We start from the raw sequence: 23694 nt of genomic DNA, 5'->3' as shown, positions 1-23694 counted from the left end.
TGTGTGGAATTGCGTTCTTTACAGTTGAAACCACACTGATGAAAAGAAGCAAACCAAGTTGCTGTGTTGTACAGATGAATAAAAGTACACAGCTTAACAGCTGTGCACCTGGCAAACATCAAGAGACCATATAAGACTACTATGTGAAACCTTTTTGGTGTGTGTGGTTGTGCACAGTTGAGCGAAGGTTTTTTTCCCCACAGTGGCCATCACAAAATGTGTAATATGTGTAAACTGAACTTGGAAACACACACACATACACAATCTGTCTCCATGAAAACGAGAGAAGATGGCTGGCGAAATTCACAAAAGGTTGGTATCTCGTAAACACCTTTACACAATCACACATTAAAAAGTGCTATAAAAAATATTTTATATTCTGAATACAATGTTGTCAGTGTGTTAATGTTGGGAGTCCCATCTCGACCCTTAGCAAACAAGGGATTGTGCCTGCTTTAGAAAGTTAACTAGTCGCAAGTTTGCGGTAAAATGCAGTTGGGTTGTCGAGGTCAAAACACTATATGTAGCAGCTGTGAATCAAATAAACTCATAAATAATGTTATGTCAATTTCTTTTACGCTTACACTGAATGTTTGCTGCTTGGAGGGCACAGTGTGGGCATTACTAATGCCAAAAAGCTGTAGACTTGCAGACGCAGTTAATGCCACAGCCTCAGAATGTCGGACCGTGGCCCAAATTAAAAAGAAATGGTCCTATATTTAAGTTGATGCAAAAAAAAAAAACGCCTAGCGCTATCCCAAGAAAGTGTTTATGCCACGGGACACTGGAGATGACCCCTCTTGAAGTGGGACAGGCAAGGCGTGGTTTCTCCGAGTGGTCCTCTGTAATGCTGGGCCAAAAACAGCACCGAGACCCAACAGGACAGCTGCAGGAAGTTGGAACCGGCTCTGAGGCCACTCGTCCTCGTTTGCCAGCAAGTCTTCTTGCTGTCTGTCTCCATTTGCCACATCTAACAGTACAAAACCAGCCTTTGTGCGTCATTATGCATGACATGCCTTTACCCATTTTGTATCTAAAAAGCTAAAGGTGTTGGAATAAATCTAATTGTAAATGACAAATAACTCTGTGCAAGGAGCATGTAATTAGTAAAACGTGGTAAACAATGGTTAAACATGCTTTAGACCTACAATAAAAACAAACAGGCTGAAATTTAACCGAGTGGTTTTGTCGGGATTAAGCTATAAGCAGAAGGAAACTCCGCTAGCTGCTAGGCTAATATGCAATGGTAAACACTGCAGAGTTAATGTTAATGTGTCCACTTCAGCTGAAAACGGAGAAATGTCTTGCCTTCCCTACCGTAGGGAAGACATCTACCGTTTATTAATTAAATGTTACCTTTAGAAATAATTCATAATAATCGGACACACAAAAGAAATCCCATGTATTTAATGGACTGTCCATCCTCCTGTGCAAAGCTGAAGTGACAATTCAATTAAATTTTATTTATAGTGTCAAATCATAACCGGAATGATCTCAGGACACTTTACAGATAGAGTAGGTCTAGACCACACTCTATAATTTACAAGGACCCAACAATTCCAGTGATTCCCCCAAGAGCATGCATGAATGCGTAAATGCGACAGTGGCAAGGAAAAACTCCCTTTTAGGAAGAAACCTCGGACAGACCCAGGCTCTTGGTAGGCGGTGTCTGACGGTGCCGGTTGGGGGTATGATGAACAATGGCAATAATAGTCACAATAAAGATAATGACTAGAAGTAATAGTTCATGGTGTTGTAGAGCACAGCAGGGCGTGACAGGGCGTGGCAGGGCGTTGGCCGGACATAGCAAGTCGAAGCCGGGCATTGCAGAGGGTTAGACAAGCAAATTAAGTTTTTTTTCCTCTATAAACTCTTGAATATATCATAGAATACAGTCGATGAGGATAACTACACAATGATTGTTTTCATAAAATTTCATATCACAAGACATGTATGTATGTTGTCCTGTAACTTTCGCCACTACCGTGGTAGTGGCACGTCAGCGGTTATGCGGTTATGATCACAGCCCTACTCATAACAAGATTGTTTAAACAGACTTGGCATGTCCATGGATCGCTTCAAACAGTGATGGGGGAAAAAATCCGCAGATTTAAACATATTTTCTCAAGTTCAGAAATATGCCTATTGATATATTTTGGGTGGCAGGTGGTCAAGTGGGGAAAAATCCCCACTTGACCACCTGCCACCCAAAATATCCTGCAATGTAGACCTTTGTTCCTAAAATTTCCCTTTGACTAAAATAAAAACAATGCCTTTTCACCTTTAATGACACAAGCACGTGGGTACCATGCAGTAAATCTCTGAAGTTATTACTACTGACTCAAATGCAAAACAGTAGTTTAGCAAAGCCATCACCTGAGCGTGATACTATGCTGTGGTGGCCTGTGGTAACCAAACATCCAACGGCTCCACTGACGTCACTACTCTCACGGAAACCAAATATTTTGTCACATTTTTCTTTTCTTTCTGACTGACTGGTGAAACATGGTGAGAGCAGTGACATGAAGTGCATTTCTTGGTCAGTGGGTAATACAAATAACATTCCCTCCACACAACGTCATAGAAAGTGAAACATGTGGCATAGTATTTGATCCACTAAGTCTCTCTTCAAATAGAAAATAAATTAATCAAATTCAACTTTGAAAAGCTACATTAATGAATAAATAAATAGTTTTCTGCTATCAGCAAGAGGCAATGGGTGCAACGCTGGGACCTACTGCGTAATGTTTTTACTCTTTGAAGATACGGCATAAGGGTCGTACTATTATCTGACTAGAAAATTAACAATTCAACATACATTCAACATATAAAATGCTGTTATAAATAAATGCCTTCAGATACAGGGAAGAGACTAACTTCATTGTTCTTCCTCAGTTTAGGCCCAAAATATCACACACACCACTTTTTTTTTTTTACTATCCCACAAATTTTTAGACAACCACAGAATGTATAAATCGACTAAACTCGATTAATTAAAGAGCTAAACATTTATTTTCAAATAATTGATTAATACTTTTTCAAAGCAAAAAAAATAATTCACTGGTTTCAGTTTCTGAAATGTGGATGGTACCGAAACCGGTACTTTTACCGGTACTGACCGAATCACGTCGGTACTACCGAGTATTGGTTCACGTAAAATCAAACGGTGCCAAATTTCGGTACCTGAGAGTAAGTGCAAGCTTATCTGTCCTCTCTGCATATTGACAGAGAGCAGAGGGCCGACACACACACCCGCGTGCAGAGGTGTGGATGGAGCAAACTACGTCGGCTCTGCAGTTTTGTTGAAGTCAGTGAGTCACGGCATTGCCGATAAAGTGGTTTCAAGTGTGGTTACAGTTTTTCAAAACTTCACGCAGACACCTTTCACTGTGATATATTAACGGCGAGCCGAAAGCAGTCGCGGTGCTTATTTCTACAACACCTTTCAGCAACAAGGCAACTCAAAGTGCTTTACATGAAACATTAAAGAGCAATTAAAAACAGTCATGATCTAAATGAAAAAAGGCTAAAATATAATATACAAATACAAGAATAAAAGTTACAGTGAGTAAGAAATAGGTTGTAGGGACTAGTTTGGGAGGAGAGAGGGAGGGTTTAGTTTCTGTCAGTGTAAAATATTCTAAATAAATAACAATGTTCTAAGTAAATAGGTTTGGAATTATTTTTACAACTGAAATATGTTTTTTGTAATTACAGAGGGAGAAGTTCCGAAAAAAGTACCGTTGGGTACCAGGAACTGAATTTCCATTTTCAATGGTAGGGTTGCACGATATTGACAAAATGTGATATTGCAATATCGATTATGAATATTGCGATATAGATATTAATTTTCAATATTTTTAAACATATGTAAAATTACAAAAGTGAAGGGAAAATGCATCAAAATAGATTCATATCAAATAAAACCAGTTTTCTTACAACACAAGGTTTATTTGAACTGACTGTCATATTGGACTGGTACAACATGAATAAATAAATAACGACCATGTCTACAGAACAGGACATGTTTTACTGGTTTAGTTGTACGCAAGAGGGTAAGCAAACATTCGCAAAGCGTACCTCCTATGGAGACTTTTTGATGCTAACAAGCCATCACCTCCCGTTAGCATTCCATTGACTGCCATTCATTTTGACGTCACTTTGACAGAGAATAACTTTACATCTGAAGCGTTTAAAGACTATTTGTCCATTGTTTATTTCTAAAGAAACACGACAATGTATAAAAGGCTCCATTACCTTGTACCTCACGTTATGGCTCCGTAGCAGACGATTTGTAAAAATAGGCTAATGATTGTGTCATAACCACGGGACTTACTGTCACATAGTAGAGGAATTACCGTATAGTACAGGAGAAGCTCGCAGGCAGTTTCGACTTACATTAGATGATTAAGTTTAATTACTAATGTTAACTATCATTTTAGTGATCAATAATTAGCCTGTGCCTATGTTATCTCCTTACATATACCTACGCTCTCCGTCTCTGCTAGATTGGGAATGATTGAGATTTCTCTTGGCACAGCTACCAGAAGACTTACAACTTTCAGACAGGTTGCTCACGTCACATCTACGTCGTCTCTCTCAGTTGGAGGCTGCTCAGTAACGCTCAGCCATCACCGGAAAAGTGCTTCTAATAGACTTCACTACTCTCCCGTGGAAGTCTACGGCGTCGCTTTGTCCATTAATTTTTAATTAATGTCTATGGTTGTACAGTATAACATAAATAAATAAAGAGAACAATCTCTGATTCGTTCCGTTTTTTTGTCTCTATCAATTTCTTCACTTACACTGTCACTGTCGAAATACGTGGTGCGCTCCATAGGGTTTGTCACGTAGTGGACCCGTGCGCTCACGTGCACTAACATGTGCAAGTGGCACGATAACTGGCCAATGAAACATGATCTTTATAGAGTGTCAAGCGGGCTCTAAATTAAACAAAACTAAGCCACACAGCCAACGGACGGGACGCAGCGCTCCACAATATAAACAAAATATTGCAAATATTGCAACCCCTTTCGATATAATATTGCGCAATGTGATATTGCACTAACGATATCAATATATCATGCACCTAGTGGATGGTATGATTTTCACTGTCTTTTTTAGTATTCTATGATAGTAAAGTGAGTATCTCAGGGCTTTGGACTGAAATCTAAAGCAATCACCTTGGACACCTTGACATTTTATATATTAAACGGTGCATTGATTAACCAAGAAAATAATCTGCGAGTTAATCAATTAATTAGTTCATTGCAGTTCAGAGTTTGGCAGATTTCTGACTAAGATGCATCTATTTAACTACCTTGCATATCAATAGGAATGCACCAAATGTTCGGCAATTGAAATTATTCGGCCAACTAAGTAAAAAGGCAGAATACATTTTGCCTAACAATTACGTTTTTGACGACATGATCAAACAGCAACCAGGGTAAAGTCAGAGGTGCGCACGCTTTAAAAATCCAGCAAACATGTCAGTAGTGTGGAAGCACTGTCACAACTGTCAAAAAAACAATATTTAGAGATTCCGATTCTAGGTACTGCTTCATGCACAAGCACTGACAGCGAGAGACTGTTTAGTTCAGTTCAATTTTATTTATATAGCACGTTTAAAAACAACCATAGTTGACCAAAGTGCTTAACAAAGTTCAAAATCAAAGAGATAATATACACAAACAATACACAGTATACAATACAAAATAACCAACAGCACAACAACAAGGTCAAGATATCAAAGCTCAACTTGATTTGAAAGCCAAAGCATAGTAATGGGTCTTAAGCAAGGACTTGAATGTTTCAATGTTCTGAGCTGTTCTTACATTAATAGGTAGACCATTCCAGAGGTTTGGAGCAGCCACTGCAAAGGCTCGGTCACCTTTATTTTTTAACCTGGATCTGGGCACATCGAGGAGCATCTGATTGGACGACCTCAGTGCTCTGACAGGTGTGTGGACATGTAAAAGCTCTGATAAATAAGAAGGCGACAACCCATTTAAGATCTTAAAAACAATTAATACAATTTTAAATTTGATCCTGAAACAAACAGGAAGCCAGTGGAGCGTTGCCAAAACCGGTGTGATATGGTGGCACTTTTTTGTCCCAGTTAAAAGTCGAGCTGCTGCGTTCTGGACTAACTGTAACCGACGAAGAGATGACTGATCCAATCCAACATACAAAGAGTTACAGTAATCTAAACGGGACGTAATAAATGCATGTATGACTCTTTCAAAGTCTTTGCGTAGCAGGTAAGGCTTAACCTTAGCCAATAGTCTCAGCTGAAAGAAACTGGTTTTAACAACAGAGCTTATCTGTTTATCAAATTTAAAAGCACTGTCAAAAATCACACCCAGATTCTTGGTAAAAGGTTGAATATGGGAACCTAACGTACCAAGAGCATCAACACAGGCACTAAAATGTTCAGCGCGACCAAACACAACAATTTCAGTCTTATTATCATTGAGACAGAGAAAATTCTGATCCAACCAAATTTTGATATCACTCAAGCACTGCACCTCATGTCATCAATGAGTAAGAGTGTTACACCTTTCTTGTTTCGGGTTCCCAGACCCAGGTCGGGAAGCGGCAGTATTAACAGATGAAGTCACCAGTGTCTTGAAAAGGTTGTTCTTATATTGTTCACTGTTAAATCACTTTACATCGTCTTTGCCATCTTTTTCCTTTCGCTTTTCCCCTCACACAGTCGCACTCGTACGCTAAGTTACTCTCACTCCCCGCTCCATAGACTCAACGCACCTGACATTCTCGCTCTAAATTACACTACTCTTGGAAGGAGGAACCAACTTTCATGTGAAAAAGCACAGAAGTTACTTTTAATAAAGAAGAATCTACCACATTTTCTGAAGAAGGCGGCTTATGTCTAGGACCATTATTCATGTGTTTTAGGTTCATCCACTTTTTTGAACTCTTTCGATGCACTTTTTGTTGGAGGCCTACATAGTATGTTACATTGTTCCAGCAGTCTAATAGGCTATTCAAGAAGAGTGGCTCAAAGATGGCCAAATTTAAATATTTATTTATTTATTTCAAATTATATTGTGCTTTGTATGTCTGCTGGAATGTTAAAAAAAAAAGGTTGGGTTAAAATATTTTTTGAATTGTAGTTTTGTAATAGATTTTTTCTTTATAAACCGAGACAAAATTGAGCATCCAGCGTCAGTTCTGGCAGGCCAAGTAGTCAAGACGCTGCTAACCGCTATTGGTGCATTAGCGCATCAGCTGGTCAACGCCCCTCCCTTCTAAATGGCTACAATCAAACAGGGCGCCTTACTTAAAGCCGCTTTAGTTTGTTCCTAACTGCTTGCTGCTCGCATCTATGCAACCCACCACCTCCCCAGCTCCACCTTGTCGTGTATAACGTGACATGCGCTTCTTAGTCATCTTTGCCGCTCTGTTCATGTGGGGCAATAGTTTAGCTCTCCCAGTCTTAAACTGTGTGAGCATCCCCTAATGCTGCTGCTGTCGTGGTGCCCATGAAAAGGTCAGGGGACTTTAATTCATAAATTATTCAATAAAATTTCCTAAAGCATTTTTATTGTCTGTGTGTTGTTCTTGACTTTAAATGGATCTGACAGAAATAGTTTAAAGCACATTTTGACTCTTCAATTTATGCAACGGTGAAAATATTAGCAAAATATTCTGAAAAAAGACGCGGAAAACTGCATTTTGTTATTCAGCCAAGTTTTTCATTATATTCATCTTCGGCCAAGAATTTTCATTTTGGTGCATTCTTATACATCAACGAAACAAAGACCAATACAAGTAATAACATGCAACGAAAATAATAAAGCAAGTATAAAATTCTGTTAATCTGTAGATTTCATAAATAAATACAAAATAACTAATGGAAAGTGCAGGAGGAAGTTCCCAAATTTGGACAGCATGATTTGCATGCCCTGTTCTGTAGGTGGTGTGTGCTTGTGGCAAAGATGACTCAGTACTTTTTTAGAGTCCTTGAGGAAACACACATGTTGACGTCACAAAGGGCTTTGAGTGAATTGTGTTTAGATCAGCCCTTATCTCTGATATTCCACACTATCAAAATGTACCTCACGGAAGCATTAATATCATGTGGAAGACATCTTTTGAAGATGGAGAATTACAAAGACGTTTCTTAAACTATTGCAACAATACAGCAACAATAAGAAGACTTAAAAACAAAGTAATAACAATTAAATAGAAGCACAAAGGAAAATCTGCAATGGTAATACCATTTAAAATAGAATAGAGGTACTGTATTGAGAACATTAAATAGCACAAGGAAAGTTATTTCAAACAAGCTGCATCTTACATTTTCTGAAGATTGTGGTTCTAAACATCAAACAAACCCGCAACACAAAATCTCACTGAACATGAAGGCAGATTAAAAACAGGAAACCTGCATGGGATCAAATTTGAGTTGAAACCCGGATATTAAATGTTGCAACTACAGCAATGCATAACGAGTGAATTTGGGTTTGGTTGATGACAATCTTGGATAAGAATTAAACGCATTTGTTAAATCGGACTTTTTAACTTTTTGACCAGTCAGAAAAATAGACACTTGCATCTTAATAGCGAGGAGTGGGCAAGGACTTCACAGTTAGACATGGAAACGGCAGGGATGGCCCCACATAGCGACAGATTCCATGGATTAAAATTTCCCCACCCTCTTCACTCACGTCAAAATCCTGTCACATTCATTATTATAGTGACTCCTGAAGAAACCTCAAAACTGAAACCTAACCAGTGAAGCACTTAGCATTAGGTAATAACTGACGACAATGCCCCAATGTGCGAGGTTGTAGAGGTCACTGCATGGTTCCTTTGTCACCTGGGATTCTTGTGGGGAATCCCCACAAGATCGTAGGTGGAAGAGAAACCCTTCATTCATCATTGCTGATTGTGTGAAGTAACTCACACAATATGCATCTGTACTTGGAGCCAGTAATGCTTGTGTTTATTTGTACTTGCTTCTCAATTTCCAAGGGTTTTTCCTGGCTTAGAATGGGCCTTTGGGGGACACATATGAAGGACAGGGTCTGGGGGTCCTCCCCCAGGAAATTTTGAGTGTCAAAGACTTAATTTCTTGCATTCTGATACATTTTCAGGCACAAATTTATGGTGAAAACGACTTAATTTATGTCAAGGAAAATACAAAATTCTGCAGGTAACAATTCAACATTTTAAATATAATGGAATATAATGCAGTAAGGGAAGGGGGCTTTCGCACAAGACTACAATTGACCACAAAGTCCAGTTCATTTAATTGGTATAAACAGGGCATAACCGTATTTTTCCCCCCCAATGAGCACATTTTGCTCCTTAGTTTAAAAAAAGTGACTGACATAAGGTAACTGCTATTACTGTTGTAGCTAATTTGTACAATAATAAAATAGTGTTACAAATACAAAACATGAAATGAAATTGTCAGGGATGTTGAATAGCCTATAGGCCTACAGTAGTGTAACAGACCGGCCATACGGTTTGGCATGCATGTGAACCGCGGATTAATTGCAAATGTAACCATCATAGTGTGAAATACAGTGCTGTTACTTTAACGGGGCTCAGCAGAGAGGCGGAGTGAGACAATGTTATTGATATCATCGTTCATCGTGATGGCTGACCGACATCGCGATGGACGATGATACCTTCCATCGACACAACCCTATTCTTATAATTTACAGGTTATGAAACCGTCTCAATTTAATACTGAGCGCAGCCCGCGCGCAGACAGACAGCAGTCGGTGCTCCGACGGAAGGAGAGCTCTGCGTCTGTCAGCGGCAGCTTGTCGCTGCGCCGCTGGTCCCCAGAGCAGCGTGGTCACCGGGAGAGTCCGGTACAGTTTGACTCTGCAAACAGAGATACCATTAGCGCTATACAGCGTAGCGTTCAGATCTAGTCAAATCAGCGCCAGCTGCATGTCTATACAGTCGTGGCTGTGGATGAGAGGGAGGCTGGCTGCTGAAAATTAGACGTTTTGGCGCTCGTGATATTCCTTTGGCGCTGGCTAAAACCTCTTTGGGGGGGTGCCAAAACTTTCTATATGCAGCAAAATCCATGCATTACTTATCAAAATCACTATTCTTACTGGCATGCAAAAAAAAGTGATGCAACAAGAAGAAAAAAATCCTTAACGGGCATTACTGATAGGATTACAATTTTAAACAATTTTAAGCTACTTATATGTATTTTATGACAGCATTCTGAGTGATCCTTTCAGATATTGTTATTTGGACTATAGTTCATTTAAATGCATTACCCAATCATTTTAATGCACACTGTATATGAATGATTTTTCTAAATGTAACAATGCCATACTGTTTTAAAATTAGCTGCGCCATCCGCTCAAGACAAAACCCAAAATCAAAAAGACATGGATGTAATAGATAAGTTTGTGGTCTTGCAAGTTGTAACCACACATTTCTCTGAAGAAAGGAAGCCAAACCTCTTACATCTTTCATTATGCTCACTTTGGCTTATCAGGGACAGTCAAAGTAAACAGAAATAAAACAAAATTAAATCTCCTACAAATGCATCAAACCCATTTTATTTGTGATAGTATTTTTATATGACGGTCTTATCTGTTTAAATGTGGACAAACTTTTTCAGTAATCACCATCAGAAAGGGCAATCCGTGCCCACCTGGTCTTTTCCAACTTTGGGTTTTCACCATGCTCTTGATAACTGCCAGATGATTAATAGGAAAAAATAAGACAACCTCCAAAAGCAAACCCTTAACCAGCCTACTCATTTTTTTTCTGCTGTACCCTATAAATTAACAAACTTCACTAGAGGACACCACAAGCCACTGATGAACAGAGCTATTGTACTTCTTCTAAGCAACTGCAATCAAGCTTTTCAAAAGTTCAGTATGGACCAATCTTTCAGAATTGCCCTCTGGATGTTTTTTCTCATCGTCTATCTTCAGGCAAATCCAATACCGGCCGAAAACCGTAAATTCAACATGGATGACCTGAACCTCGATCTACTTGAAGACGTTACATGTGTAAGTTATGTCATGATAAATTGTTTTTAAGAAATAATTTTGAAAACCGACCAGGATCAGGTGTTCCAATGAAGAAAATGCTTTAACTGAAAGTGAATAGTAAAACTGTTTTTTTCTCCAATTTGTTGTAGAAAAACAACATGACTTTCACTTCACCAACAAATCTGGATGAGGTAAGAGATCGCTGCAGATCAGGTTCAAGTGCTCATTCAGGATGTTGATGCTGCTTTTGCAGATTGCAGCAACCAAAGCCCTCCTTAAGACTTGAAGAATAGCTCCAAAACTGTGTTTACGTTACCACACTTTTTTTCTTTTGAGAGACTGGCCTCTTGTGTTAGCAATCCTAGTGTCAACCACTAAGGGGTAGAGATTGTTTTCTTAAAATTGCTTAAAAATAGAATCCGTTCTTAAACATTGTTTGCAAGTGATTAATAAACGAAATTAATTCCCACTTACTTCAACTAGCACTGGTAAATGACAAGAGGCTTCTGTTGACACGCATCTACCTGATAGTAAATCTAACCCTGATAGTAAATCTACACCAACATCTGCAATCAGCTTCTCTCTTTACTGGGATAGTCAATCAAATCAGATTCAACTTTTCACTGACTTTCATAATTGTGTGGGTTTTCATCATTGAGTGTGACCCAAAGGATTGTTGTGTCTTTGTCAGAAAAACTGCCGTAATGCAATCCTGACGCACTTCATGAAACAGCTGAAACACGCAGAGATGGAAAAGAGCTGTAAAGATGAAGGGCGAATTAGTGACACTCTGGAAACTCTTCAAAATGGCCCGCAATTTGTAAGTATTGCCTAAGAAATTATTTAGATTTTAGTTCCTCACTCAAAATGCTCCAATGATCCAATACTAAACCAGCCTTTTCTCCTCAGACAACCAACCAGACAACCTGCAAGTTGGAAACCAAGAGATCGGAGTTTAAGATCTTTGTGAACGCCATCCTAGACTTTGTTCAACTAATCAATACCGGAAACTGATCCTACAGAGGTTTCCTCTACTTTATCATTATTTAATGTTATACACTGCACTAAATTTTTTTTCCCTCTAAGTAATGGTTCAGAAACACTGCTAAAAGTTCTCAAGTTATTTATATATTTATTTGATGTATTTATTATGCAACTGTACCACATCAATGAATACAAATGTGAAAATGTGCTAATAAAATGTGAACAATTACAACTGTGATTCATGATTTGCTCATGTCAAATGGTAACTAAAATATTGGTGGTGATCGGTCTCTTGATAGTGTCAGAACAGGAAAAAAAAATTGTAAAACTTCAACAGTATGAAAGCCACTAGTCTATAAACTCAAAACACTTATAATCCTGCGCTCATGAAGCTCAAAGTAAGCGGCGGTAGCTCCAGCCATGGGCATCTTGGCAGTGCCTGACATGGCCTTAACCAAAAATGGGCAAAGAATTGGAGCGTGAATGGAGCCGAGGCAGGTTGAAGAATACCTACAGTCAATGCTCACTTCCTGTGAAAGCAGGCCACCTGTCACTCAAAGTGGCATGCCCTTAATTATGCAGACCTTTAAATCTGAATATAGTTGTCATGAAAGGGGAACTTATTCATAGAGAGCTATAGAGACCAAAAACTGTGTTTTGTACCAGGCTGTAAACATACAACAAAGCAGGAATATATCACCAAGGTGGAGGCGGTGGGAATACACCAACACCAGAAAAGGAACCATGTGGGAATGGAAAGTGGAAAGTTAACTAGCGGCAATGACTGACATTTGCATGATGAAACTAATAAAGCAATAAAGTAATAGAAGAGCCATCACACTCTTGCACACTCTCATCACTAATTTGAGCAGATAAACCTCAGATCACAAAAAAAAAACTTGAGTCAAAACAAACGCATGCAGAGCACAAGGGCCCAGCATTCAGTCATCGTCATTGAAGTTGTTAGGGCTTTTTCCAAATTATTTCTCTTCAGTAAGCTGTGCCTTATACAATTATCAATTACAGGAAGACATAAAAATACATGTAAAACTAGGCCTGGGCGATATGAAGAAAATCAGATATCACGATATCCTTGACCAAATACCTCGATATCGATATTGCGGCGATATTCTAGGGTTGACAATTGTTGCTTTAACAAAATATCTTCACACTTAGATTTTAGATAAATAATCATCAGTAATGTGGACATAATGTCCAAGTGGGGAAAAGGCAAATAATAGAACAGCTAGAACAGTCTGGTAGGTTCAGAAAATGACATCACTTTACTGTAATGCAGCCTTCGAAACCAGGAAAAGACAACACTTATGTCATATCACAATATCCAAAATCTAAGACGATATCTAGTCTCATATCACAATATCGATATAATATTGATTTATTGCCCAGCCCCTATGTAAAACAGCATCTTTTATATATGTACAACAAGTGTCAGTTCATGACAAACATTTGCCCAACAGAGTAAACAGAGAGAAAGAAAAACCCTCTACACCACAAACTAGGGACGGCCAACCTACTTTCAGAACAGCTTGAAGTTAAATGCTGTGCTGCAACAGGCCACTTGAGGGATTTTACCATGTTGTAGTAGCATAGTAAAAAAAAAAATTCCAAGAGTCATCTAAAGGAAAAACAACGCTGTATGCATTAGGTGATCTGCAACTAATTCAGCCCACCCTTTCCACCCCACAGCTATATAAATGCAATCAAGCACAGGGGGTAAAGTACACCAATACAACAACTCCACTAGACATCTTGCTTCTCACACTGACAAGCCTTCAAGCTAAATATGGAGCACTTTATTAGGATTGCCGTTTGGATAACTCTCTTGACTCTCTCTGGTTGTCTTCAAACAAAATCACTACCCATTAGTGACTTTGGTTATTCCTTTATGTGGAACCATGTCAAATGTGTAAGTAATTTTAAGCCAAATATATTTCCCTGCTCATTTTGTGAAGTTTCTGCCAGTTGTTAATACAGTCCAATGTTTTCTTCTGTCCATACAGCCATCAGATTCGACATTCTATGCTCCAGAAAATGTGCAGGTAAGGGTATATTTTATAAGTTAAAGTTGTGGATTTACAGGTTTTTTATTTAAACATGATGCTTTGCAGAAAACTTGACAATTAACAGTGAAAACTGGTATACGTATGTACTGCACCAAATATGATGATGATGATGAATTGATCAGTTTGTGAATAGTAAGTCAAGAACAAAAAAAAAAAAAAAAAAAGTCATGTTGGGTACTCCCCAGCATCAAAGAAGCTCAAGTGTCAGGGTTTAGATGAGCTTTTTTAAACCACATGTAAAGGTTCTCTAGTACAGGAAATGAGCTTGGCAGGTGTTGATTCCTCACGCAGCTGAGACAGCTTCTATTTGCTGACTTCTCATTTTGCAGCCACAAGTCTGCCTCAGTCAGAGCAGTAAAAGGAAGCTAAAACATATTTCTCTCTCACACAGAAACAATGCATTACTACAGCACTGGAGTGCGTTATGAGAGAACTTAATGGAACAGTCAAAGACGAATGTGAAGACCCTAAGGAATACATAGACTCGGGTCTCGAGTTCTTGGATCGTCTGATAAAGGAACGATCGGGAAAAAGCCATGTAAGTATTTTTCCACGCTGTGTTGCCAAATCAAGTGCCAATGATTTAAAAAAAAAATTGACAACATGAAATCTACTCAAATCGACTGAACTAACTTATTGTCTTCTCCCTAGGCACTGCCAAACTCAGAAGGATGCGAGTGTGAAAGATGGTCTGAAACTCCTTTCAGTGAGTTTCTGAATAAAACGTTATTCTTGCTGCAATTTGAAAAAAGTGAAACTTGGCTGTCATGAAATGCAAATAATGGACAACTAAACTACCATCTAGTACGAGATGACATGACCAACCATTGATTCTGAAGCAGACGGACTTTTCAAGAATATATCCGAGAATTTTAAGGATTTTATGTAATCAAGCAACATCTACACATGTGAGTGACAATGGAGTGATCTCAGGTATATATCTGATTTGAGTGATGCTACGCTGCTCTAAATATTGACATTTATAACCATGTCATTGCAATGTGGAGATAAGGCAACTATTCATACTGAATGTTTATTTATTTTACTACATATTAATAATCTTATACTTCCACAATTATATATTTTTTCCCTCTAAAATGTCTACAACATTCTGCTGTGAAAGGTATTTAAAAGTTCTCAGTCAACTTTCAACAATGTCGATGCTTTTGATGTATTTCTATTTATACAGTATATTTATTATTTATTTTGTATGATGTTTGTTTGTACTCTAAACCTGAAGGAATAACTTAATAAAATAATCTTAAAGACTTTGTGTATTGCCAGTAAGAACATTACAAAGTATGGGAAACAAGTTAGTTTAGCTCTTGTGTGTTTGGTGGAGACTACATTGAAAAATAATGCTATTTGGATCAAGTTTTGGATTAACGTACCCATAAGATAAATAAGACACAAAAAGTCTGTTTTACAGCCAGATTTTCCCCTCTTAACATTATGTGGGAGAGGAATAGGTATATGGCCTCTGTAGGAGGCTGCATTTCCTTAACGTTAAAAGGGCAAAGAAACTAGTCAAGCTGTCCACAAGAAGTTTGAATATGGAAAATAAAGTCATAGTGATTCATTTATTGTCAAGTCATTTTAGGAACAAATACAGAGTCTGTACACTCCCACAGTACATAGCCATTTGAACCGATAGGTACGTCCACTTTACTGTTTTGGCAGGTTAGCGGTTTGGCGTCATAATATAGTAGCTTTTTTTTTTTTTTAAAAAACATCAGCTAAAATATAGTTGTCAGGTCCCCAAATCTCCACCTCCAAAGATCAACGCTTTTAAATCTCCACAATCATTAACATTACTATAGCAGGAGCTCACTGCACTGTAACAATAGACGGACTACAGACACTTTTGATGGTGAAGTCTACATCTTGTGATTATGAGGCAAGAGTAACAGCAAAGCTACAAAGCATGGTTGACTAATATGCAACAAGTCCTCTTAACTGAGCTACAAAATATGTTGATTGTCATTGCATTCCACAAATTACAGTATATTTAGGAGCTTTCTCTCATCTGGAGCTCATATCACCAGAATATCAATTTACCAGTGGGTTCCAACACAAACCATACGATTAGTATATAAAACAATTCATATGAGCGTTTTCTGAACATCACCTTTGAGGTTACATTTTGTTGTATGGAGATGGCACGGTACAGTAACCAAAATCTCCAGCTTTGGCCAGCCTCAATTGACCAATGCAATAGGGCTGGGCGATACGGACCAAAACTAATATTGGTATTTTTTGGCTGAACGGCAATAAACAATATACATTTCGATATTTTTTACAAAGTGGGCTAGATGTTGTAAGTCAAAGCACATTAAGATGTCACAAGCACTTTGATTAAAACAGACTGTCATCAAAATAAAATGTAAAGACAGGGTTTATACAGCTACAACTTAAAAATTATCTAAAATAAATACCCTATGTTAAATTTTAAAAAGTGCCCACTCTTTGAGAAAACTCCTTCAGGTGTTTTCAACAACAGTAACAGACTGATTAAAAAAGGGAGAGAGAGAGGCTTAAAAGACAAGAGGACTGAAGTTTGATACAAAAACCTTCTTTGACCATAAAGCCGAGTGTTACTGTACAATTCTCTGGTTTATCAGTGAAGTGTCTCAACTACACTGCAGAGTGGAGTCTTTACTCACAGAGTGACTGCTGACTTATGAACGGGTCCAAAGTGGGTTGAATGCACATACACATACACAAATTCCAGGGCAGTTCAGTGCTTGTGTTTCGCTTTTTACCTTCATACTGTTAACAAGTCTTTAGTGGCAGCGATAGTGAGGTTTCCTGTTTCCTGTTACGTTAACGGAACAACTAAGGGCACAATGCGGACTGACGAGACCACCGCAGCGTGACCTCGGGTTGCTTTATTTACCCAAAAATTTGAATTAGTCTCAACTTTTTGCCGCAGGCATTCAAAATAAATGGAAAGACCTGCGTTTTTGACTGAGGAGTGACGACCGGCGCGGTGTTTGTGAATGCCTGCTCAGCCAGCGCCGAGAGCATTGGCTTTATGCACGACCGTACTCTTAAACTTTATCAAATCGCCTGAAAAAAAACAATAGGCTGCTACAGTATAATCACACAGACTAGGGGTGTAACGGGTCACAAAATTCACGGTTCAGTTCGATAAGAGACAGTGGTGTCACGGTTCGATACGTTTTCGACACAGCAAAAAGAAAGAAATGCCAGAGAAATTTACTTGATTTTTACAATTTCTTTATTGATTAAAACTAACATCATAAAGTATGAGCTTCTTTACTTTGAACAATGACAGAGCTATACTTGACCCATATTCTGGGGTATCTTTTTTAGCAGCATATAAAACAAAAACAGCTCCTTATAAAAAAAATATACATGTTACAGTCTTTGTGTAGCCCTTGACGTCCAGCCGTCTGCTGTCAAGAGCAACAGCTGGTGCTTCGGACAATTGGTTCTCTATTTGGGCTTTCGTTTTTTTGTACAAAGCAGGAATTACGGTCTGGCTGAAATGGGCTCGCGAAGGAATAGTGTAACAGGGCTTAATTACTTTAACCATGTTCGTAAAATCTGCGTTTTCCACTACAGAGTAGGGTCTGAATTCCGCGGCTGTAAACATACCAATCGCCGCAGTGATGTCTTTAGCCCTGTTTGAATCAGTTGGAAATTGCTGCTTAAATGCTGCAGGGATAGTTTGTAGCGTGTGTGTTGCTTCTTGTTTTCGTCTAGTTCCAATTATTGACACGCTGAGGTGATGTCGGCGTAAATGAGTTTATTTTTGTAGTATTCCCACTGGTGTACCCTATTCTTGTGTAGCAGATGCGACATACCGTTGTTTTTTTAATCCACCACTCTATTGCCACCACCCTCATAACTTACAGGGTAACCAAAGTGGCTCCAAATGCCAGACCTGTTGGTTATTGGAGAATCTTCTAATGCTGGTCTGGTAATAGTCGCATTAACGTTACTAGCCATAGTGCAACGAGCTAGTTCAGCGTAGCATGCCTGACTGGATTAGAGTGGTTTTCTTTGGGAGTGGGAGGGGCAGACAGCACGTTGCCATTTGGGCTGCCTGGTTGAGTGCAGCGGCACTGAGAACATATTTCACACAATTGAAGCTCTTTGTTTTCTAAATGAAATAGGATTAGTCAAACGAATCGTTCGAAATCGAAACGGTTCAATACGAATACGTGTATCGTACACCCATAATACAGACCTCTAGAAACATGGCTTGTCTGTAACTCAACATTTCTGCGTTCTTTGCTGAGATGGACGACACAGCGCTGCAGAAATTAGCCAGCGGCTAGCAGACATTTAGCTAGCAGCTTAATCCCGACAGAATCAGTGAAGTTCAGCCTGCATGCACGTTTTTTCAAAAAACTAATATTCGTATCCCAAAACAGAAAATCGAATACCTACCCATCGAACAAATATTCGGATCCAGCCATAATCAAAAGTCATACAAAACCTTTCACACTGGAACAGCACAAACAATGCGGAGACAGGTCTGGCAATGAAAAATAAGGGACTTGTAAAACTTGTTAAGTTTGCTGACAAAAATCCAGTTTCCTTCATTTTCTTAAAGTTTGTCATATTTTAAAGTGCTCATATTATGCGGATTTTCAGGTTCATAATTGTATTTAGAGGTTGTACCAGAATAGGTTTATGTGGTTTAATTTTCAGAAAACACCATATATTTGTCGTACTGCACATTGCTGCAGCTCCTCTTTTCACCCTGTGTGTTGAGCTCTCCGTTTTAGCTACAGAGTGAGATATCTCACTTCTGTTCCATCTTTGTTGGGAGTCACACATGCTCAGTAAGTACTGATAGCTTGTCAGTTGCAGAGCATGAGGGAGTGCCATGCTAGCAGCTAGGCGAGCATTATAACGTGTGTTACAAAGTGATGCAAGTTCGTCACGGAAGTAAAAGCTGGACTACAATAGAGCTGTTTGGAGCAGTTTGTGAACAGTGTTTTCTGTTGGAGATGGTAAGTCCCTTTGGGGTGGACTTTGGGCTTTTTCACTTTGTAAACCTATAACATGCACAAAAAGATATATAACACAATAAAGGAAAGGGGAAAAGCCAAAAAGCATACGAGCACTTCAAATATTACTAAATAAAACACAAACATTGCAAATCCATTGCTGATCCAGAGACCCAAATGACAGCTTCAGTAAAAAGGATGACAGTACAAGAAATCCTAAGTAGACTACATGTATGGCTAGATAGATTCATTCAAGATAGTCACAGTACATTTGTGAAGTGTGTATAGCTTACTGTACTGCATAAGTATAAAACAATATATTATATGAAAAAGGTGGCATAGCTGGCACCAGGACCGGTTACAGTCACCTTCCAAAAAACAATAAGCACAAATGTATGCCATTGATAGTAACTGCTTTCTTTTCATTTGGATCTTTCCATATTTTAAAGTTTTTGGCACATCATCCTTATCATGAAAGAAGGCATGTTGTGCCCTGTTGTCACATCCTCAAAGTCTGGGGTACTGAGATGTAATTTCTTTTAACATTTATTTAAATATTTAAGACAACATTTCACAGAATCGCAGAGATAAAACGCCACCCAGGGGCCCATGGGGTTCTTAATCCAGCCAAAATCTACAAGAATGCAGTACATACTACACACGCTACTGCACAGCACCTCGGCATAGGCGCACAGCTTCTAAGAGCGCGGGTCTCAAATGGTTCACTGTATAACCACATCAAAAGAGTTGCATATCCTGTTTATCTCTAAACCTACTAGTATCACCTCAGTGACTGATGTCAAACAGTTGAGCTCATTTATATTTTACACTATCAATTTGCTTCTCTTTGGGAGAACTGAATCAGTAACTTCAATATTTTCAGTCATATTCCCTAAATCCTAGTGCCATTAGACAACGCAAGGCCCTGACACACCTATGTTAAAACAGACAACAAAAAATGTATATTAGCATCAATATCCACAAGGACACACATTTACCATTTTAGTGACAGCATGAAACATTCTACAAGCAACAATAGATTCCAGTCCAACACAAGAATACAATAGCAGGCATAATTTATTACATATAGAACATTTCACATTCAGCCAAGATCACAAAACTAATATGGGTTGGTGCCATTTCACAGACAATTTAACTGTGAGTTGGCTGCCTGATGTTAAACACGTACACGCAACATAAGCTGAGGATAATGATAAGATAAGGATTTTTGGGAGACTTCCCTCTTCTGATCTACAGGACAAAATTTCCCTGCTAACTGAAAAATAACCAACAAAATTTCCAAAATAAAATATGTACTACTATGAATTGGCTGCAGCAGGAAGGAGGGCAATTTACATGCAGTGCCTCTAGACAATATGGCCTTCTACATGTATCATGCTAACACTATTTTGTTGATTGACTGCCATTAAGGTTTCCCTCTGCATTACCATTCAAAACAAAGACATCTGCATCAACTATCAACTATAATGGACTCTCATGGAGCACAAACTAACCAGTCAAACGTTATAAGTATTCCAATAAAACTAATCAGCATATAACCATTTATTAAACTGCCATACTGGCATAAAATGAATGGGTTTGGTGCACTGAATTACACCTTAGAGATCACACTCCACACTGTATATGTAAAAGCAAGAACATATAAAAGAAAACATAAGTATGAAACCTGGAGCTGTACATACAACTGTAAGGCTTGATCCTTGGACACAAGTTCCCTGAATGCACTGGTAGTTCCTTCTGTTGCCCAAACCAGTACGAAGTAAACACAACACTCCATTCACAAGACTGCTCAACACTTAAGAGTAAATAGATCCACTAAAGCGCATACACAGGAAACCCCAGCATTTCCTGTATGCGTATATGTAATATCAGGGCAAATCAACAGTTTGCTTCAACAATAGGGGGGTCTATTTGTTTAAATACAGTGACAAGCAGCCAGATCTTTGCAAAATACAATGGTTAACCAGCCACTAACTGTATAAAGGGCAACACCAAGTCATTTAATGTTTGCCAGTTCACACAAGATAGCATACATTAACTTTTCTTTTTAAATACGGACCTGCAAACTCTGAGTAGTGAAAAAAATGTGGAAGAAAAACCAGGTAGCGGGTTCTGGGGGCCTTCTCCCCTGGAAGAAAACTTTGGTGATTTTAATATACAAATGAAGCCCTTTGGAGCGTTTTGAGATTAGAATACAACAAGAAAACATCTTATTTTGATAAACAAATAAGTTGTATTGCATAATAATAAATACTATTGGATTATAATTATTGATGCATTGTGTTTATTACTTTAATGTTGCAGCTGGTAAATATGGAGCTCATTTTAAGTTATTTATATATTACTTTACATACTGCTGGACTTGTAATTTGCCCCTGGGGGATCATGGCTTACTTAGTCTCGCATTGCCAGACCTTCCTCCACAGCGCTGCTGAGGAGGGTCTGGCTAGTCCACACAGCATTCCGGGATGGGAGAAAAACGTGCTCTGGTTTATTGACATGTCTCGGTGGGAGGGACTAAGACGCGAGTAAGGGAGGCAAGTGGAGGAGTCGGGGACGCAATTTAAGGGCTTTGGGACGTACCCATGGTGCCGCTGCAAAATAGCCTCAGGAAGGAACTTGTTTTGTTGGAACGTGTACATTCAAAAGTTGTGCAACACAAAACTCAGATTGGACAGATAGTATAGCTAGCTGTCTGGATTTACCCTAAAAAGATCTGAGGAGCAGTTAATAGTTAATAGTAATAGTCCTCATAAATCGACTGGAGTTTAAAATTCAGCACAAAGAAAGCGGAAGGTAACGGACATCCGGCGGAATTTCCGGCGACACCGGAGCAATCCCGTTGGTGGAATGTCGTGGATATAGACTATGGCTTACTAAGACTCAAATCACACACTCTTCAGTATCAAGTCTTAATTCAAATCACTGAATATGGACCAAAAATATGATTTTTCTCTATGAAATGAAAACACAAACAGTAACTTAAGTGAGACCAAACGCAGGTCTTTATGTAACAATCATGACTTACATACAGAGCCGTCAGGACCATAAATGTGAAGCTCAAAAGTAGGATACAAAAGTTATCATCATACATTGTACATAGTCATTTTCATTACACACACATTAGCATACATTATTTTAAAACAATGTAGATAGTGCATGCTCTTATCACCGTATACAATGCATATACATAATATTAACTGAAGGTAGCAGAACTATTACCACAATAAAGGCCTGCAGTGGGCTGCAACGCAAGGTGTTTGGCTCTACAAATGGCTGCATTATACAAATGTAAAACTGTATTCCTCTTTTGAAATTCAGACCTAATCCTGAGGATTAAAGACCATAGACAGTCAAACACAAAACGGCTTTTAAACATGAACAGGGATTGACTTTAATCCCTGTAGAAATCACAACACAAAAAGGTATCACCAGCAAGCTCAAGTCCCACTGCAAAAAGTGCTACTTTTTAACTAAACTTGTTTGTTTGTTTTTACATTTGAAGACAATTGCTTCCAGAATGTAGATTTTCTTTCAGTGATAATGTGGTTTTACTCACATGCTGAAGTTATCACTAAAAGAAAGCTTGACCAGCCAGGAACCAAAGCCCTGCTGCAGCAGGAACGCCTTCAGCACGTTCTTGGCTTCCTGGTACGGCTTTGCCATCCTCTTCAGTGACAAAAAAACAATATAAGTGCATAATAAAAAAATGTACAGAGATCTTATCTAAATCAAATATACAACAATCTTGACAAAACATTTTTTAAATATGAAATGATGAAATGAAGTTAGGCGTGTATGCCTTGAGCAGACAATAATTTATCAAGCGTTTAAGTGTTATGTGTTTATCAAACCGAAAACTGAGAATTATAATCACATGTAAGTGTGTCGATTAGTTTTAAAACAGGATCTGCATTTGATTACCAATAGAGTGAATGTCAGTGGATCAGGGTTGCAACCTGTGTTATTGCTGTAATACAAGTGTTATTTTGGTTTACATTAAACACTGTTGAGGTTACCTTGGCTTCTTTGTAGGAGCTTGTGGCCAGCAGGTCCTGCCTCTGGGCCTCTTTGGCCACCAACTTGAAGCGGTGCAGCATCGCTGCTTTGCACAGACGGCTTGCAAGAGCAGGGCCACTCTTAAAGGGAGATCTACAACCAGATAATCAGTGTAAAGAAAAAGTGGTTATCACAGACAAAGCTAGCAAAATAACCGAAAATTGTACAAGAAAATTAAAACTACTTGGAATCGTTTAAAAAAGGATTTGGTTTAAAATCCGATCATCGGTTCCAAATTTAACATGCGCGAGTTTTGGTTGCAGCCATGGAACACAGTAAGCGGCGCTCTGGTGTGGTTTTATTTTACGTTGAAAAAGCCCAGTAAAACTGCAAACCACATTCAGCAAACTTTCCTCTTATTTGTGAAATAAGCATGTGACCCGATTCAACTCCACCCCTCAAAGAATCGGAATCAAGAATCGATAAGAACCGGAATCGAAAGGAAGAATCAGAATTGGAATCAGAATTGTTAAAATCCAGACGATGCCCAACCGTAATGCCTACACAGCTGACAAGGGAACTTGTCAAGCTGAGGAACACTGGCTACAGTTTTAACTT

General features: G+C 38.7%; 1 protein-coding gene across 4 annotated transcripts in view; it reads right to left on the bottom strand.

Annotated features, from left to right (window-relative positions):
• adad1 (adenosine deaminase domain containing 1 (testis-specific)) overlaps window positions 1–23694 on the bottom strand; it is a 46735-nt gene that overhangs the window by 15309 nt on the left and 7732 nt on the right. For 3 of the 4 annotated variants that reach the window (XM_036004581.1, XM_031317205.2, XM_031317202.2), the window contains exons 12-13: window positions 23097–23229; window positions 22637–22746 (exon numbers count right to left, since the gene is read on the bottom strand). In XM_036004581.1, coding sequence (XP_035860474.1) covers window positions 22637–22746; window positions 23097–23229 — 243 coding nt within the window. Of the gene's footprint in view, window positions 1–22609; window positions 22747–23096; window positions 23230–23694 lie in introns of those variants that run through there. The other variant, XM_031317203.2, reaches the window with a different exon arrangement.

The sequence above is a fragment of the Sander lucioperca genome, chromosome 1, assembly GCF_008315115.2.
Source record: "Sander lucioperca isolate FBNREF2018 chromosome 1, SLUC_FBN_1.2, whole genome shotgun sequence".
In the NCBI taxonomy this organism is placed as follows: domain Eukaryota; kingdom Metazoa; phylum Chordata; class Actinopteri; order Perciformes; family Percidae; genus Sander; species Sander lucioperca.
This window is presented reverse-complemented; position numbering and strand designations above follow the sequence as displayed.